The sequence below is a fragment of the Heloderma suspectum genome, chromosome 5 (assembly GCF_057233095.1).
Source record: "Heloderma suspectum isolate Gila_16-S chromosome 5, 16-S_ref, whole genome shotgun sequence".
NCBI classification, from domain to species: Eukaryota; Metazoa; Chordata; class Lepidosauria; order Squamata; family Helodermatidae; genus Heloderma; species Heloderma suspectum.
The window spans coordinates 23,944,265-23,963,100 of record NC_139462.1 but is presented as its reverse complement, the minus strand read 5'-3'; the positions used below and the strand labels follow the sequence as shown (position 1 = coordinate 23,963,100).

Genomic DNA, 18,836 nt, shown 5'->3' with positions numbered 1-18,836 from the left:
TAGGGTGGTCATTTGTCCTACTTTACAAAGAGCAGTCCTCTATCTGAAGGGCTATCAAGGAGAAATTTAAGACAGAAGAAGCATTGGAAGGATTCTTTGTGACATATTTGGAGAAAGATAAGTGGCTCTTGAGAAGAGAAAGTCCTTTCCAAAACACATTAGGCATAATAAATGTTTTTTCAGGTACCTGAGAATATTGTCTCTTCTGCTTTGGGACACAGAAGTGACTTCCCCTCTTGCTGTTACTTTGATTTTTTTTTTTTTTAGGATAATAACTATGTGAGTACTTTCACAGATGTGAGGGAATGCAGGTTTAAAACTAAATGGTGTGGTTACTCACAGGCGCGCAGCTGTGTAGGTGTGCAGTTAAAATAACCTTTAAAAAAATCCTGCATTTCCTACCCACAAATTCCATTGAACTCCTTGCAAAGAAAAAGCAGAAAATAGGAGTAATTTTGTGACACCTTAAATACTAACAGGCTTATTCTGCCACAGTAATAACATAAACCTTTGCACATCTACTCAAAAGTAAGTCCCATTGAGTTCAGTGGTACTTACTCCCAGGTAAGTGGCTATAGGATTGCTGCCAAAATCGGTTAGTTTTTAAAGTGATCGTTGGCGGCATTTTGATCTAAACTTTAGGGCTGCTTCAAATATGAAAATCTTAATTCAGATCTTTCAGTTGATAACCTACTTTTATCTTCTTTTAAATGCTGATTTGCACAGTTATCTGTACACTAAAGTACTTTTAATGTACTTTAGTGTACAGATAAGCATGCAAATCACTGGTTTAAAAAAGACAGAATAGGTTATCAACTGAAATCCGCAATGCTTACTATATCTACAGGTCAATTAAAAATGTAGTAAAATACATGGAATAACACAGGCTTATGAGAATGCTCTCCTAAAATTGTGTTGCAAAACTATGTTCCAATCTATTTTTTGAACAAGATTGACCACTGTTAAGGTTCAACCAATCCATTTTATTAAAAAATGGTCTGGAAGAAATGACGACGTATTTCTTTAGGATTAAAAATGTGTGACCTTTAAACCTGGGTAACCTTTAGGATTAAAAATGCGTGACAAAAATGTGTGGCCTTTTACAACCCAGTTCTAAGGAAACCTTCATATTTTATGAGATGTGGGCGAGGAAGGAGAGGAAAAGTGAGTAAATGAGTCATATTTCCTTATCTTTGCACTGATTTGCAATACTGCTGAATTTCTCCTCCTGGGGTGAGATGTGCGCGCTTCCATTTTGCCAGACTAGAACTGGGAGACCCAGCTTCAGATCCTCCCCCCCCAGCCATTAAGCTTACTGGGTGTCCTTGGGCCAGCCACTAAGTCTGAGCTTAACCTACCTCACAGGGATGTTGTGAGGATAAAAGGGAGAAACAACCATGTACACCACCTTATGCTCCTTGGAGATTTTGGGTGGGGTGGAATGGTGTGGGGGACAGCAATGCAGTAATCAATAAATAAATAATGAAAAGGGGAAGAGCAAGATGTACAAGTGCAACTTCAGGGATAAAGATGTGTAGAAAACAGGAAGCATGAGTGTCTGATGCTTCCTGTCCTCATTCCTGTACAGTTTGGGTCAGTGCACCTCATAAAGGATAGTGTAGAGTTGGAAAAGGTACAGAAAAGGGCAACTAAAATGATCAAGGGGCTGGAACACCTCCCCTATGAGGAAAGCTTACAACAGCTGGGATTGTTTAAATTGGAAAAAAGGTGAGTAAGGGGAAACATGAAAGAGCTGTACAAAACTATGCATGATGTGGAAAAAGTGAACAGGGAGACATTTTTCTCCCTCTCTCATATGACTAGAACCCGGGGTCACCCATGAAGCTGACTGGTGGAAGATTCAGGACAGATAAAATGTAGGGCCGATCTACATTGCATCCGCCATCTCAATGAATTCGGTGTCCCGTCGGGTTAAACACTCTCGCATTAAAACATGATTATTCACACTCACCCGTTTTCCCCGTTGCAGTGCTTCATTGAATGCGCAAGCTTGGTTCACACTTGAGCGCTGTGCTGCTTTCCTGCTGTTTTCCTGCACACGCTTGTCTGATCTCGGATGCTAAGCGGGGTCAGTCCCGGTCAGTAGTTGGATGGGCGACCGCCTGGGAATCAGGCTTCCTGCATTGAGCAGGGGGTTGTTAAGTTTTACCCCCTCCTTTCCCCCGCTCTGGATGTTTTTTTTTAAAAAACGCCATTTGCGTCTGCTGTTTTGTTTGTTTTTTCCGTGATAGGCTACGTAAATACTTACGTAGCCTATCACGGCCTCCGCAGGGATGCAAATGGCGTCCCTGCATTAGCCGTGACAGGCTACGTAATTATTTATGTAGCCTATCACGGGTATAATGAGGAAGCGAACGGCGGCCGCAGATGTGGCCACCATTTGCAATGCAGCACGAATGGCAGCAGGTAAGTGCTCCGTTTCGTGCACCTTTCATGGGGCGGGGTGGTGGTGGGGTTCGTTCCACCACGGATTTCGGGGGGCCGAATGCACTGGCATTCAGCCTCACAGAGATCTGTGGCGGAATTCTCTGACATCCCTAGCTATGCGATTGGTAGCCGGAAGAAGACATGGGGCTGTTGAGAGCCGTGATTGGATAGGAGGGAAATTCAAACACCGCCGCATATGGACAGGCGGGGGAGGGGACTATGACTGGATATGGCAGCGAAGGCGGAAAATCAGAGCACATTAAGGGGAAATACCAGGATATTAGGGTATTGAAAGTGGGAGCATGGAAGTGGGAAATTCCGGTTCCAATTCGAGGTGGCTACTGCGTAGTGTGAAAGGCAGCCGGTGAAACCTCATTGGAAGCGAAAAAAAGGCAGTAAGTGTAGATCTAGCTGTAGAGAGCTTCAGCTCTTGGCTGGTATTGAAAAGTAATAAATGAAATATTTCCTCACACAGCACATAGCCAAACTGTGGAATTTCTTACTGCAAGATGTAGTGATGGACACCAGTTTGGTGGCTTTAAAAGGGGGTTAGATCAGGGGGTGCTTGCTGGGGTATGGGCCCTCGTCAGGTGCCCAACCATGCCTATCCTCAACACCAGCCCTGAAGACTAGCCAGGTTTTGTATCTGCATGCCAGTTATGCAAGGCAGCAGAAATCATCTCAACATTTGAGAAATTATGCACCAGCGCTAGGGACTACCAAATAAAATGTCATCTGTTCACCATGGCTCCCATCACTTTTTATGCAAACTTGTTTTTCGTCCGATAGACATACCATCTTCAGCCACAAGAGGGTGCAAACAATACGGCTAGCACAAGAGGTCTGGGGGGAAGACCACGGTGACTTCTTAGCAAGTGCATAGCTAGGGAAAGAATCATCTCAAGTCCCAGGTACATTAGGTTTTGTCTTTTTATTTAACTCATAGTTTCAACAAAATATGCATTGCAATGTTAAACCCTTTAGAAATACAGTATCATAAGATGCACAACATCCACTCTGAGTGAAAACTGTTTTTTTCCCCTAGTATCTCTTTCTCTCTCTCTCTTATTTACTTCATGACAGAACAGGAAAATATGCAGCAAGGAGGGCTTATTATTCTCTAATGGACAGGATTGCCAGTACTGTACCATTAAGACTAAAATCCTAAGCAGGTTTACTTAGGAATAAGCCCCACTGACATCAGCAGGACTTACTTCCAAGTAGACACACACAAGCTCAGGCTGCACATTTGCCTGGTTAACAAAACTGCTGCCTAGAATTGCTACAGCGTGAAATCAAACTTGTGAAGTGTATATAATTGGGAGCAAATATTCAAGTAAAAAATGCATTGCCTCTCTCTCTCTTTCCCTCTCTCTCTCTTCTCTAACTCTGTAAAACAAGAATAAAAACAAAACCCCCACCCATGATGGATTTGGGCAATTCTAGCTGCACCCGTTCATGCGAAAGATCCAGGGAGTGCTTTAAGTAAGTGTGGACCCTGCTTTTTTCCCTCCCATTTAGAGGGTAACCTCATTGTCCTCAACGCTGTGGTGGTCCTCAGCGCTGTGGTGATCCTCAACGCTGTGGTGGTCCTCAACGCTGTGGTGGTCCTCAACGCTGTGGTGGTCCTCAACGCTGTGGTGGTCCTCAACGCTGTGGTGGTCCTCAACGCTTTCCAAAGTTTGGTTGCTGACATTGTCGACATCGTGGTCACGGTCTACCTGTTGGAGCTCCTCACTGCGATCCTTCTGTCGCTCTCTACTCTCCTGGCTTTCCAGAGAAGCGACGACCTTGCTGTAGTCATGGTCGCTGTCATCATGGTCTTCCTCCACACTTTCAGGTTTCTGTAGGCTGTAGTTCTCCAGGCTTTTATCATGGGATGCACTGTGGACCTCATTGCTGTCTCTCAGGTTACTTGTGTCATCTCTTTCTATGCTTCTGTCATGAGTTTCAAAAGAATGTGCCTTGGAGGAATAGGATTCATGGCTCTCCACATCTGGTGTGTTGTCGACTTCATCCGAAACATCATGAGAATCAAACTGAAAGATCCACAAAAGGAAGATAAGTAATGGTCATCCCGAGGGGCAACCCAAGACATGTTGCTATCTGAGGTGAAGGACAAGATGGTGCCCCCTATTTTGCCTACAGAAGCTGACCAGACTGACAGTTGAATCTTACCTCAGTACTGGTGATGGGTCAGCATCCTCCACTGCAGCTGAGGGCAGCTGGCTAGCTTAGGGTGTGCAGGCTACTTGGAATGCACAGCTGTGTCCTCCAGTACAGAGGAATAGCAAGGGTGCCGCCTTCCACACTATCCAGCACCTGCTGCCTGAGGCATCCGCCTCACTTTGCCTAATGATAGGCCAGCCCTGATCATCCCAGAGTCAGAAGGAATATCTACAGAACTGACTCAAACTGGTTTAACAGCTGTTTCCCTTCCTCAGGGAGGTTTAAATGGGCAGTGGGGGTGGGGGGAATGACACACTCATACAAATCTCTAACAGAGAATTCTTAGGAGTTCAGTTTATTATTTCTAGCCTGGTTTTCTACAAAGGGTATCCAAAGTGGCTTACAAACAAAAAGAATATATTGGAAAATAAAAACAGAGTTAAAACAATGAATAATTACCAATAAGCATTCAAACTATGCAGACTACCATTCCCAGGTTTCTTTTTCTGTCAGGAAGCCCTGACAGTTAAAGTGGTATAAAAGAGATAACAGCATAGAATTTCCCATATGGAACCTATAATTTTATGTGTCTGTGAGGAATGGGCAGCTCAGAAAATTTAGCAAGTGACGCCCATGCTTTATTTTTAATCAAATTCTGTCTTGAAGGATCTGAGGGAATTTCTCTTTTCTGGAATTTCTATATTTAAAAACAAAAAACAAAACACATGTCTGTCAAGTATTTCTTAAGCCAGGGAACCCCATTTTTTTCTTTCTTTCCTGGAATTTCTAAAACTTTTGCAACATCTGACCATCAGTAGTAGTTGTTTTTAATACCAGGAATTTCATCAAAGAGTGTTATTTTCCTTCCAAGCCCTCTTTGCCTGTTTCAACTGGCATCTTCACAGCAACCACAAGTGACACTGTCCAAATATATAATCTCTGAATATCTGGCTTTCAGAAGCTGCTGTGACAGACGGACTTTTTAATGCCGCATTTGCTTCATGTTATGCCAATCGTTACTGACTGATGTGGGAAGAGATTAATAGAAGGCAAATGACTTGGCTGGGATTTAAAAACTACAACATCCCAAACATAGCATACCATTGCTGCTGAGAAGAATTAAGCCATGGTGGTAACCCAGGCAAAAATGCCATGTGTGTGAACCATACCATGGTAGATGGGTTTTATATTACTAAATAGGTCAGTTGTCTAGCTCTTTTTACTCAAAGAGGAGGAAATAGTGAAGACTAAGCAGACGATAAGCATGAAGAGCTAAGAAGGCTTCCTACTTAAATTTTAGGGGAGTTTTTTGTGCACTGTAAGAGCCAAACTACACATTAGGCTAATTGCATAGCTATAGCCGAGCCTTGTCTTTTGTTCACTCTGGTGTACGCTTGTGCAACCCCTCTTTAAAAAAAAAAAAAAAGGTGTCCCCAGCCAGTTGTGTCCAACTCTAGGGTGTGGTGCTCATCTCCATTTCTAAGCCGAACAGACAGCGCTGTCCGAAGACACTTCCATGGTCATGTGGCCGGCATGACTGAACACCGAGGTGCACGGAACGCTGTTACCTTTCCCGCCGAAGCGGTGCCTATTTATCTACTTGCAGTTTCTTGCTTTCGAACTGCTAGGTTGGCAGGAGCTGGGACTGAAGACGGGAGCTCACTCCGTCACGCAGCGCTCGGGTCTCGAACTGCTGTCCTGCCGACCTTCCGGTCTGCAGTTCAGCGTCTTAATTACTAAGCCACCGCAACTCCTCTTTGGATCAGGACAATCGTGCTCCAGGAAGGAAGGATATAATGAATGAAATGAATGAAGGATGAAACCCCCCTCCCCAACCATTTGCTTCCCCCAAAAGAAAAAAAAAGTATCCGTTAGCATCAGTGGAGGATTTTTTCTTTTATTACTCTCCTCCCCCTGGTGGGGAGGGAGGCGAGGATTTCAGGAAACAAACTGTGGGGGAGAGCAAAATGTGAGCCTTCCCTCCTGGAATGCAGTTGTCCCAATCCAAATCAGGGCAACATGCACATACTCTAGAGCAAAACAAAAGACAAGCCTTAGCTATGCAATTAGTGTAACATGTAGTTTGGCTCCAAGCTCCACCCATATCATAGAACCATAGAATAGTAGGGTTGGAAGGGGCCTACAAGGCCATCGAGTCCAACCCCCTGCTCAGTGCAGGAATCCAAGTCACAGCATCCCTGACAGATAGCTGTCCAGCCTCGTCTTGAAGGCCTCCAGTGTGGGAGAGCCCACCGCCTCCCTAAGTCATTGGTTCCATTATCGTATTGCTCTAACAGTCAGGACGTTTTTCCTGATGTTCAGCCGGAATCTGGCTTCCTGGAACTTGAGCCCATTATTCTGTGTCCTGCACTCTGGGATGATCAAGAAGAGATCCTGGCCTTCCTCTCTGTGACAACCTTTCAAGTACTTGAAGAGCACTGTCATATCTCCCCTCAGTCTTCTTTTCTCAAGGCTAAACATGCCCAGTTCTTCCAGTCTCTCCTCATAGGGCTTTGTTTTCAGTCCCCTGATCATCTTCATTACCGTCCTCTGAACCCTCTCCAGCTTGTCTGCATCCTTCTTAAAGTGCGGTGCCCAGAACTGGACATCAGTACTCCAGATGAGGCCTAATCAGCGTTGAGTAGAGGGGGACTAGTACTTCCAGGGATTCAGAAGCTATGCTTCCATTAATGCAGCCCAAAAGAGCATTTGCCTTTTTGGCAGCCACATCACATTGTTGGCTCATATTCAGCTTGCGATCGACAACAATTCCAAGATCCTTCTCACTTGTAGTGTTGTTGAGCCACGTAAACCCCATCTTGTAACTGTGCATTTGGTTTCTTTTTCCTAGGTGCAGAACTTGGCATTTATCCCTATTACATTTCATTCTGTTGTTTCATATGTAGGTGTGGCTAGGAGGAGCGAACCAACCAGAGGCACTTACCTTTCCAGACTTTTGGTGTGCCTTTTTGGCCTTCTCAAACTGCACCAGGTCCACCTTTGCTCTGATTCCGTAAGGTGCACTGTCTCCTCTGCCTGTGAAGGTATCAGGGAGGGTAAAAGGCAGGGTGAAAGGAGCAGTGGTGGGGGAGACGGTGCCTTCATGAGACTCGTCTGATTCATCAGAATCAGTGTGGTTGTCATCGTCATCCACATCGGTGTGGTCGTCGTCACCTTCCTTGCTTCTGCTGGAAGGTACCAAAAGGGTCTGCAAGAGAACAGAAGCAACCCAGTAGTACAACCTGCAGAGGTTTGATACCATTTTAGGGTTGGCTGTATCCCGTGAGCATGTCACACAAACACAGAAACCAATATTGGATGCAGATCTCACTGTTTTCAGTGCCAAACTTCATGGCTAGAACATAGGAAGTAAAAGAAGACAGTGCTTCTGAGCCCATGCAGAGTGCCTTTTCTTCATCAATGGGCAACAACAACAAGCTAGTGACTGTCTAACATTTGTTTCCAATCTGACAGGGTGGCTCAACTATGGGATCTATGAAGTCGATTGAAAAGAAGCTTCTTCCAGTGAAATCCTATACATGCCTACTTAGAAGTAAGCCCCATTACGTTCAGTGGGGGTTACCCCCTGGTAAGTGGGTATAGGATTGTAGCTTTAATGTGGTATTTTTGCGGGTTTATGCATGCTAGAGGTCAGCAACTGAAGTCCCCTGATGCAAACCTGACGCGCAGAGGGAAACCAGAATGTTACATGCAATATTAGGACTTGCCAGCAGGCTGCTTTGGGAGCTGGTGTTGGGAAATAGCCCCCCAACTCCCTTCTCAAGGAGGCTTTCAGCCAGTGGAGGCTGGTGGCTCTGATTCCAGTGGGGCTTTGAATCCTTTCTGGGTTTCAGTCAGAACCAGCCAGAGCTTTAAAGGAGCAATCCAAGGGGCTGAACCTATTTTTGGGATAGGGTTCAGCACTTTGGGTAGCTCTTTTAGAGTTCTGACATGTTCTGATTGAAACCCAGAATGAATGCACAGCCCCACCGACATCAGAGCCACCAGCCTCCACTGCTTTCAGCAAGACAAATTCTCTACCAGGAGCAACGTTCCGCTGGTGCAATGGCCTATTTAATAAAAGAATCATCACCTTAGGAACTATATTATGCTGTAGTTGCAAGAGTCCTGTGCTGAGTAGAGAGTGGGCCTAGATATCCCCCAAAGCCCCTTCCAACTTCTGTTATTCTGAGTTTAAACACAGACACACACACACACACACACACACATATACACACACCCCAACCCCCCATCTATCATTTAGTTGCAAAATATGAAACAAATTCTCAAGCCAGATAAGTTTTAGAAGAAGAATTAGGTAGCCTTCACTCCAGAAAGAAATGTATTGTTACAGCCTATCCAAAATCCATTTGGCTGAAAAATAAGTTCCCTACCCTTGGCTACAATGTAAGGGAAGGACGGTGGCCACTTACGCATTGGAAAGAGGAAATGCACTACCAAAAAAGAGGGCATAGATTTGCATTTATCCTGAAATTTCCTCTTGTACACAACTATTAAAGGTGCAGGAGCCCTGTCCTCATTTGCATCTGGTTAGCTTACTAAGGGCACAATCCTATGCATGTTTAGACGGAAAAAAGTCCTACAACTCCCAGCATTTCCCAGCACAGCTGGCTGGGGAATGCTGGGAGTTGTAGGGCTTTTTTCTGTCTAAAAATGCATAGGATTGTGCCCTAAATGTGCTCACTCCTGCGGTCCCAGTATTACAGGAAATAGCCATCAGCCAGTGGATGGAAGAGGCAAGATACACTTGAATGACACAGTGTATATAGCGGCAGTGCTAATAGATATAGATATATATTGCAGTATATATCATGGCATTAGTAGTATGCCCAGTGCTGCATTAGTAGCTGCAAAATGCTATACACAAAAATGTACCTGTTGCTCAGTGATCTCATCACTTTCTTCTGAAGACAGAGAGCTCTGAAAATGAAATGACAATTTTGTAATGGCTAGTTTCTTAAACAATGATCTCAGTGGATTTTTATTTAAAATAACTCTCAGAATTTAATTCCAGAAACAGTCATCCTTAACACACACCCGCATCAGAAAATGTTCAAATGAAACTGACCAGCAGTAGGTTCAGGACAGACAAAAAGAAAGTACTTCCTTACACACTGCATAATGTAACTTATGGAATTTGCTGCAACACGGTGCGGTGATGATGCTCTCTGGCTTATGGCTTTAAGAGAGGATTGGACAAATCTTGCTGGGTTGGTCTGTTACGGCCTTCTCCAACCTTGGGCCCTCTCAATGTGTTGGACTACAACTCCTATCACATGAGCCAGCATAGCCATTGGCCATGCTGGCTGGGAATGATGGAAGTTGTAGTCCAACACATCATGGGGGAGGTTGGGGAAGGCTAGCCTATAAATAGCTATTAGTCATGATAGCTAAATGGAACCTCGAGGTTTAGAGGCAGTGTACCTCCAAATATCAGCTGTTGGTGGGCACACAGAGAGGGAGGGCAATTGCCTTAATTCCCTCCTTGTGGGCTTCCCTGAAGCCTCTGGTTGGCTGTTGTTAGGAACAGAATGCCAGCTCACATGGATCTTTGGTCTGATCCAGCAGGGCTCTTCTTATGTTCCCTTTTTGGTCAAGTGATTCATGGGAGTTTGGGTAGGGAGTTTAAAGTCTGAATGGGGGAACAGGAGGTTGATGGGGAGGCAGTGGCAGCGTGGCTGGCTAGGGCATGCTGGGAGTTGTTGGACTTTTTTCTGTCTAAATGTGCATAGGATTGCGCCATAAGTTCTTCACTACCAGCTTCCCCCACTGGGATTTCTGACTGATTTTAACCATCTTTTACGTGGAAGTAACTCCCACCGAGTTCAGTAGAATCTATTCCCCGCTAAGCATGCATGGAATCTGCAGCTGGATCAGGGCCTGCATCTAATCAGAAACTGGCCACTTAATCAAAGCATTGGTGGAAAATTAGTCCTGTTGAAGTCTGCTTGAACCAAAAACCAGATATGGATGCCCGTGGGCCAAATATGGATGCCCGTGGGCCAGATATGGATGCCCGTGGGCCTTTTCTGAGCCACAGGTCTCAGGTTCCCCATCGCTGCTATAGACAGTTAGATGAAGAAGACAGGTTTCTCACCGGCTGAGAGGACACCTGTTGTTCTTGGGACTCATGACTGTTCACATTCTCGTGGCTGTGCTCATGGCTACGCGAATGGTCATGGTCATGTGTGTGAGCATGATGATGATGATGACGACTCCTGGAATCCTGCAACAACACAAAAGCCGAGGTCAGCATTCAGCAACATGCAACATGTCACATCACAGAGCTTGATGAACACAGAAGGGGAACCAGGGCTTGGCAAATTGATGCCCATGGTAAAAATTGTGGAAGGAACATGGGATAATTAGAAGAATTCAGTTCCCTTCCTACTGCAGAAGTGAAAAAGGCAAGGTCAATGCCAGTGGAGGCTGGTGGCCCCGAGTTCAGGGCTGTGAATGCATTTTGGGTTTCAGACAGAACCAGCCAGAACTCTTAAGGAGCTATCCAAGGTGCTGAACCCATTGTGGGGATGGGGTTCAGCACCTTTAAGGGTTCAGCACCTGAACTCCTTTAGAATTCTGGCTGGTTCTGACTGGAAACCAGAATGGAATTACAGCCCCACCAAAATCAAAGCCATCAGCCTCCACTGGTCAATGTTGGAATTAGGAAAGGGATTATGAATAAGACAGCAAGTGCCCTCTTGCCATGAGATCTAATCTATGGGATGGCCACGTGGGGCTGTATTGTGTGCAATTCTGGTTCCCTCCTCTCCAAAGGATATTGAGTGCTGGGGAAAATACGAACAAGGCAACCGAAGTGACTAACAGCACAATCCTTTGCATGTTTACTCAGAAGGAAGTCTCACTGTGTGTTCCATGGGGTTTACTCCCTGGTAAGCGTGCATAGGACTACAGCCTAAAAGGGATAAGAATATATTCCCTACATGGAAAAGATGAAGAGAGGGCTTTTCTGTGTGTGTGTGTGTGTGTGTGTGTGTGTTGAGAAAGATGTCTACAGGCAGAGTCCATAGAATCATGAAAGGGGACCCCATTTTGGCTCAGCTTTGGATAACAGGTGTAGAGAATCTGGAATCACGGATTCATCCTGAATTTAGTTTAATAAATGCAATGGTAAAAAGAATTCACTGCAAGAAGAAGAATTAAGTTCAGAATCCACTTATTTAAAAATGTTTTAATTGTTTTAATATGGTCTTTTATTCTTTTATCTTGTTGTTCACCGCTCCGAAATCTTTGATGTGGAGCAGTATATAAATATTGTAAATAAATAAGACGAGACTTACATGTTTTCCTTCAGAGCTCCTTGCATCATCATGATGTCTTGATTTACTGACCTTTGAAAAGGAAGGGAAGGGGAAAAGAGACAGCATGAATTTACTGCTACTGCATTACAGGTATGTGTGCTGTTTTCGGCTTATTTGTTGCATGCATGTTGTACTTACTGGTACGGCAAAAGCGATGGTGAGAAGACACAAGCAGAGCAGAGCAATCTTCATGGTGATGGATTTGCTGTAGAATATTTTGTAATGGTCAGCTAGCAGGATGGCTGTTGAAAAACAAAACAAACGTTTCATTTTACTCCCTGTTTTAGGGCCAATCTGAATGTACAGAAATAGGACACAGTAGAGGCTGTCCATCTCTAATCACAAAGCTCTAATCACAGGGAGGGACTGCATGTCTGAGTGCTTCCCATGCTGTTGTTTTTTAAGGACCCTTCTGACGTTAAGCAACACCTCCCCCCGCCCGCCAACATACTAGTATTCCATATGTAGGCACTTAAATGTGCCATTCTAGAGTTGCAGTCCAAGGTGTTGGACTAGGAGCTGGGAGATCCGGGTTCTAGTCCCCACTCGGCTATGGAAGCTCACTGGGTGACTTTGGGCCAGTCACAGACTCTCAGCCCAACCCACCTCACAGGGTTGTTGTTGTGAGGATAAAATGGAGAGGAGGAGGATAATGTAAGCCGCCTTGGGTTCCTTGCAAGAGGAAAAAAGGTGGGGTATAAATGCAATAAATAAATAAATAAATAAATAAATAAATGTGGTACAGTCCAGAGAGGATTCCATGGCATACTGTTTCTTCAGCTTTGGATCAGATCTAACTCTTCTGAGCTGGTTTCCATTGGTGACTTAGCTTTAGTTAAAAAAAACAACCCAAAACAAACAAACAAACAAACAAAAATGACCAGAAAGACATATGAGCAACATAGATTCTTGCTGTGGATGTTTCCTGAAAAATTATTCTGGGCTTTATTATTATTTGCCCAGATAATCATCCGAATAATTATTCTGATGTAACATTTCCCCCCCGGATATCCCTCCTCTGGTGTTCTTTGGTGGAGGAAAAATGTCACATCTAATCAGAATCTGTTCCCATTGTTTCTAGTCTATGCTACCACTTGACAAAGCTAGCGACAGAAGATATTTTCAGCTACCCAGCACAAGACAAAGGAGGGTGGGGTGGGATGGCTAGAATGACTTCTCAGTTCAACACTTGTCTTGGGTTGAGAGATGAAAGAATTGAAGATGTGACCTTTGCAGATGAGACGCCTTTGATATGGCCCAACCTAGGCTGTGACTGCAGTGGGAAAACCAGAACAAACAGAATATATGGTACTGCAGACAGGACTGGCGTCAGGAGTCGTCATCACCAGGTATCTGCTGAGGCCTATGTCTCGGCAGAGGCCCTCTGCCGGCTGTGAGAGCTCCATGACCCTGCTGTTGCTGCAGCTGCCAGTGCTGATTCCAGGCTTTAACAGTCCTTGGGCAAGGCACCCTCCATGGCCCCCCTGCCTCAGTGCATCTACCTTCTCACCGCCATGGTTATCGGCTGCTATGGCTCCTCCTCCTCTTTCTCATCGTTGCTACCATTTACTGGCTGGACAGGCAGAGAGCCAAGGGGGAAGTCAGTAATAGCACCTACTGCTCCTTCTCTACGGCCTCTTGCTAGTGGGCCCCTGCTGAAGTTTGGCCCTTGGTAGGTGCCTACCCTTGATGTCAGCCCTGGCTGCTGTTCTTCACCTTGCTGGTGCTACTTGCTCCCCTGTCCTCTGTAAGCAAGTGAGCACCACTGCCTCTGGGCAGTGATACAGATTCGGTCCAGAGGGACAGGGCAAAATGATGGGCACCAGCAGTGGTGATGAGGAGGAGGGGGGAACCTAGGTGAGGAGGAGGAGGAGGAGGGAACTTGGGCCCCTTGAAGGCTTTTTGCCCAAGCTGATACAGAATGGAAACTCACTGACCAGATGCTGCTGGAACTTTCATTGTGTTTGTTGTGAGAGGAAATGGGACAAGTTCTCAGTGTCTGGCTCAAAAAATCAAGCCAAGTTGTCTGGCAAATGTTACATTCTTCAAGTTTATATTAAGGAGCCAGGGGCCTTCACAAATAACAGCTCAGTGTGAGGGGAAGGGCCATAGCTCAGTGTGACAGAGCACATACTTTGCCTGTAGAAGGTCCCAGGTTCGACCCCCGGCTCCTCCAAGTAGGGCTAGGAAAGAATCCTGCCTGAAACCCTGAACAGCCGCTGCCAGTCAGTGTCGACAATACTCGGCTAGATGGACCCAGGGTCTGACTCGGTATAAGGCGGCTTCCTATGTTCCTAATATAGAAACTAAGTGTGCCATGCCATGCTTGTTTTCTCATGAGTAATTCCCACTAAGTTCAATGGGATTTCATCCCAAGTGAAAGGAATGATCAACAACAAGCAGCATGAGCTTGACAAAACAAGTGTTTCTTTTCTTCTGACGCCTGCTGCTTCCCTGCCATGCAAGCTGTGTCTTGGCTAACTTGCTTGAGGCGTCAGGAGCTACTTGCTTTGTACGCACCTTTCAACAGTGCCTACGATTGTGGAACCACTGTGGTTTGGATTGTATAGGGCTGCTGAGAGAATACTGCTAGAAGTGGGATGAAATCTGTAGGCTCTCCATACCTTCCAATTCTATGGATCTATATACCACTATCTTCAAATAACTCATTCCAGAGTATTCCATCTGGCTGTGTGAGTTTTAAGAACTATAGACAGCGAAGAGACAAACATTTAAGATTTGTAATTTATTTTAAACTCTCTCTTATTCCAGAATATCACAGCCCAATATTGAATTTATGCACATCACCACGCCATAATATTATTGGAGGATAAAAATCCAAAAGGAAAAACCTGTCGTGTGAAAATAACCAAAGGGAAGATATTGCAAAATATTGTGAAAATTCTAGGGCAAAGAGGAGACATTTTCCATGGGGTTTCCTAAATGAACAGATCTCTCTCTCCCTCTGTCTCCCTCCCGGACTCCACCACCACACATTAATGTGAATAGGAATGTAATTCAAATGGAATTTTAATTGTGAGCTATAGCAGGTTTTGTAATGGATCCACCCTTTCTTCTAATCTAAGGCATTTCAAGAAAACAACCCATCATTTCCAACCCAGGAAGGATCATATCGCTCAACCTGACAGTGCGGAAAAAAAGTGAATCAGGGCTCAGAGGATATTAGAGATTGATGAGTCATGATGGAAGGTTGGGTATTAGCAGCCAGGCCGATGGAAAAGCTGGCAGATGTCACCACACACTGCCCTTCTGCTTACAAGGTCAATGAGCACTTGTGCTAAGGGAGAAGATCGATATGAACACACTGCAGCAAAATATATTTGAGTAAAACTCTTGAAAGCCGATGCTTTTTCAGAGATTAAATGCAAGAGCAATGTAACTGCTTTTAGGCATGAGCTCACTGATAATTTAAAAGACATTGCATCAGATATGCAGGCACAACAAAAATGGCAGAATCTCCTGTTGGGAACTGGCAGGGCTTAACTTGAGCCTGGATCCATCAGGGCTCTGATCCCAGAATACATGAAGCAATCATTAAATGCCCTTGAGCATATACAGAGTGGCTTTCTCACACTACTGAGTAATCTCAACCTGCTAAGGAAAAGAACAGGCAATATGGTTGCCAGTTGTTTGTCCTGGTAGGACTCTTCTGCCTTGAACAGCTGCATGACAGGCTCAATATTCAGCTGCTATTCAGCTGCTGAATATTTCTGTGAATTATGCAGCTGTTGAAGGCATGGGAGCCCAGCCAGTAACACAGTTGGCAACCATGGTTTCCAGAGCACAGAATGTGACTTTGTGGCAGGCTTATTTCTTATGACTTTATCTTGCCCTTCTTCCAAAGAACTCAGGACAGCATATCACACACACACACACACACACACACACACACACACTATTCTCACAGCAGCCCTGTGAGAGAGGTTAGGCTGAAAAACAATGATGGGTCAAAAAGTCACCTAGTCAGTGGGGATTTGAACTCTGCCTAGTCCTAGCCCAATACTCTATAACCACTACACCATGCTGCCCCTCTCATGGCATAAGCCCCTAGACTGCTAATATTAGAAATTTAGCACTAGAAATGGCAGAAAGCAAACTGCATCTTGTGCCAGAAGTCTGTGGCATTTGAACAGGTCAGTGGTGACATTGAGGAAGACAAATTTGTATTTGTAAGTGGCAGCTTCTATTTGGCAGAGCTCTCTCTTGTAAACCACTTCCTCCCTACATTCCTAAATATTCTCCCATGTGCAAACAGAAGAGGCGTTGGATATTAAATTCCATGTGCACACTGCATCCCCTTTCCCCCTGCCGTGATGTTTTGAGGCTGCAGGCATTGATATATTTAAAAACCTCCCTCAAGTATTGCTGCATTGCTTTCAGCGTAACAAAGATCCAACACAGCTTGAAGCTAAGCGATCTAAGGAAAAAGGGCACAGGTACCTTGTATTGTGTCTGGATCCAAGGTATAGCTTCAGGCAGAAGTCTGATGGTGAAGCTCAAGGGAATACCTGGATGGCTCATTCAGAAGGTGCTGCCTATTCGTCCTTCTCCTGTTCTGCTGCTTTCCATCTGCAGACCTCTGGAATTTAAACTCTATTCCAGACATCAGCCGACCAATCCCCACAAGGCGGAAAGGATGAGGTCATGAGGTTTCTTGTCACTGTCCTCCCACTATTCTCCTACATTTCCTTTTGGGGTTTGTGGCTTTCAGAGCAAACATGAAACGACTCTATGGTTAAAGTGTTACTTATGTACAATCTCATTAACCAGCATTTCAGATTGATGCCCCAGGTTCAGTCTTAGGGGCAAAGAACTCTTTGGCATTTGTCGGAAGGAGGAATAAAGTTGCTTGTAGCTCTTTTTCCCCCCTTCAAGGATGCAGAATAACTTTAATTTAAAATGAATCATTAGTTGCTCAGGAGGGGTCAAATTTAATCAGTCACTGACAGATTTAGTGGGGATCCACAGAGACCACCGGGAATGATGGAATATGAATAACATCTCTGACACATTGACAATCAGGCAGCTTGTAATTAATTTGTATGAAAGGGAATTCTTAAAGCTCTTATATTTGAGGAGCTTGGATGGAAGAAAAGAGAAACAGCAATACTGTTTTTTGCTATAGGCTACTTGCCCCATCTCCCTGGGCAAGTAGCAGCTCCTTCCAAATCCTATGGCAGGACTGATTGCCACCTTAGTACTGATTCACAAGGTTGACTGAGCCACTTTCTGGAGCCACATTGAAAGCACGCTTTCCCATCTGCCAGTACCCTCAAAAACATTCAGCTGTTCCCCATTCCACTTTGACCTGCATCCTACGTTACTTAGAGGGGCTTGGTTGCTACTTGAAAAAGGCAGGATAGGGTGCTTTATCTATTAGGAGTGTTGAACCTATTTCAGTCCAAGGGCCAAATTCCATTTCAGTGAAGCTCTCGGGGGGCCAAATTCCAGTGGTGGGTGAGGCCAAAGACAAAAGTGTGTGTGTCTGTGTATCTCTATATCTATATCTATAGTATATACCAAAATACTAGCATACAGCACAGCCAATGGTGAAGGAGTCCAACAACCTCTGAAGGGTCACATATTCTTGGCATAAACCACTGTTCCTCCTACTCTGTTCCTTCTGTTGTGCACACTCTTCTCCCATCTTGATACAGTGGGCAGGACATTAATGAGCTTTTCTACACAAGGCATTAATTGTGCACTCATCATTCCTTACTCACGGTTGTTTACAGGTTCTTTAGACAATCCTGAGACCCTCCAGTTTCACTTCCATTTTTTAAGAGCATTTTCCCGTGTTTTTTTTTTTTAGAGTAGGGAAAATGTAGAATTGTTTGTGAAAGAGAAAAAAATGTATTTTTCTACTTGTGTAATTGCATCATTCCTCTATAGCACAGCTCCACTTAGAGGTTATGTAGTGGAAAAGCAGGAAAGGAAAAGCTCTTTGTGTAGAGCTCGGATCTTAATTCTGTGACAAAACCGAAAAGGAGATACAGCAGATTAACAACCTAGTGTAAAAAAGCTGACTACCACTCAGTCTGGGCCAAAATTCCCTGTCTACTTCTGCAGGGCCATTAGTCTCCCATGAAAATGGGTGCATGTGTGTCATTTTTCGAGACTTTCGGGCAGGAGAAATTTCTTCTATGGGGCGGGGGCTTACCATGACAGATACAAGGCAGTGGAGGGTTGCAGTCAGTCTTTCTTTTAACTGGTAAAAAAAGTTTTGCCATCACTTTAAGTAGTGGTGCAGCTGCAATAAGAAGCAGCCAGGTGCCGTTCCTCAGTGAGAATGGCCCAATGGGAATGACGTTATGTTATGACCATGCGAGGCTGCCAAGATACTTTGCTGCCTGAAGTGAAGAACAAGATGGCACCCTCTCTCATTCCATGTACTAAAAGTGACTAGACTGACAATGAAAACTTTCTTCAACGCTGGTGATGGGGCAGCAGCCTCTACAACACCTGAAGACAGCGGACTAGCTTAGGGGGCACAGGGCAGGCTGTGTGGCACATGGCTCGCTCCTCCAAGACCTTGCTGCCGCCTCTCAGCAACTGCCGCCTGAGGCAACTGCCTCACTCTGCCCAATGGTAGGGCCGGCCTTGTGGCCACGGGGGGGAATCCATCTTTCTGTTTCTTTTACGTAGAATGACCCATTGTCAATGAGGAATGCTGCAGGGCTGCTGCTGTTTATTGCAGCTCTGCGGCTACTTGAAGCAGTGGCAAATCTTAATTTTTTTTATCAGTCAGAACAGGGGTGCAGAAACTCGAGCCTAGGGGCCAAATCCAGCCCCCTGTGGTTCCCCAGTTAGCCATGCCCCCTTTTCCCAGCCACTGATCATTGGGTGGTATCTTGG

General features: G+C 45.0%; 1 protein-coding gene across 1 annotated transcript; it reads right to left on the bottom strand.

Moving 5' to 3' along the window:
* Nucleotides 1–3,355: 3,355 nt before the first annotated feature.
* SPP1 (secreted phosphoprotein 1) lies at nt 3,356–16,541 on the bottom strand. Its single transcript, XM_084855556.1, has 7 exons — nt 16,422–16,541; nt 12,099–12,202; nt 11,940–11,990; nt 10,736–10,864; nt 9,514–9,558; nt 7,562–7,825; nt 3,356–4,487 (listed from the first exon to the last, which is right to left on the bottom strand). The coding sequence occupies exons 2-7, from the start codon at nt 12,150–12,152 to the stop codon at nt 3,966–3,968; spliced, it is 1,065 nt and encodes a 354-aa protein (XP_084711682.1). The 5' UTR covers nt 12,153–12,202; nt 16,422–16,541; the 3' UTR covers nt 3,356–3,965.
* Between the last annotated feature and the right edge of the window lie 2,295 nt (nt 16,542–18,836).

Bases quoted from the DNA above. Each gene is read 5' to 3' on its own strand.
- SPP1 (XM_084855556.1), bottom strand. From the start codon at position 12,152: ATGAAGATTGCTCTGCTCTGCTTGTGTCTTCTCACCATCGCTTTTGCC. The intron at 10,865-11,939 runs GTAAGTCTCGTC...GTGTTGTTGCAG, and splicing joins GGAGCTCTGAAGGAAAACAT to GATTCCAGGAGTCGTCATCA. The intron at 4,488-7,561 runs GTAAGTGCCTCT...TGGATCTTTCAG, and splicing joins CACACCAAAAGTCTGGAAAG to TTTGATTCTCATGATGTTTC.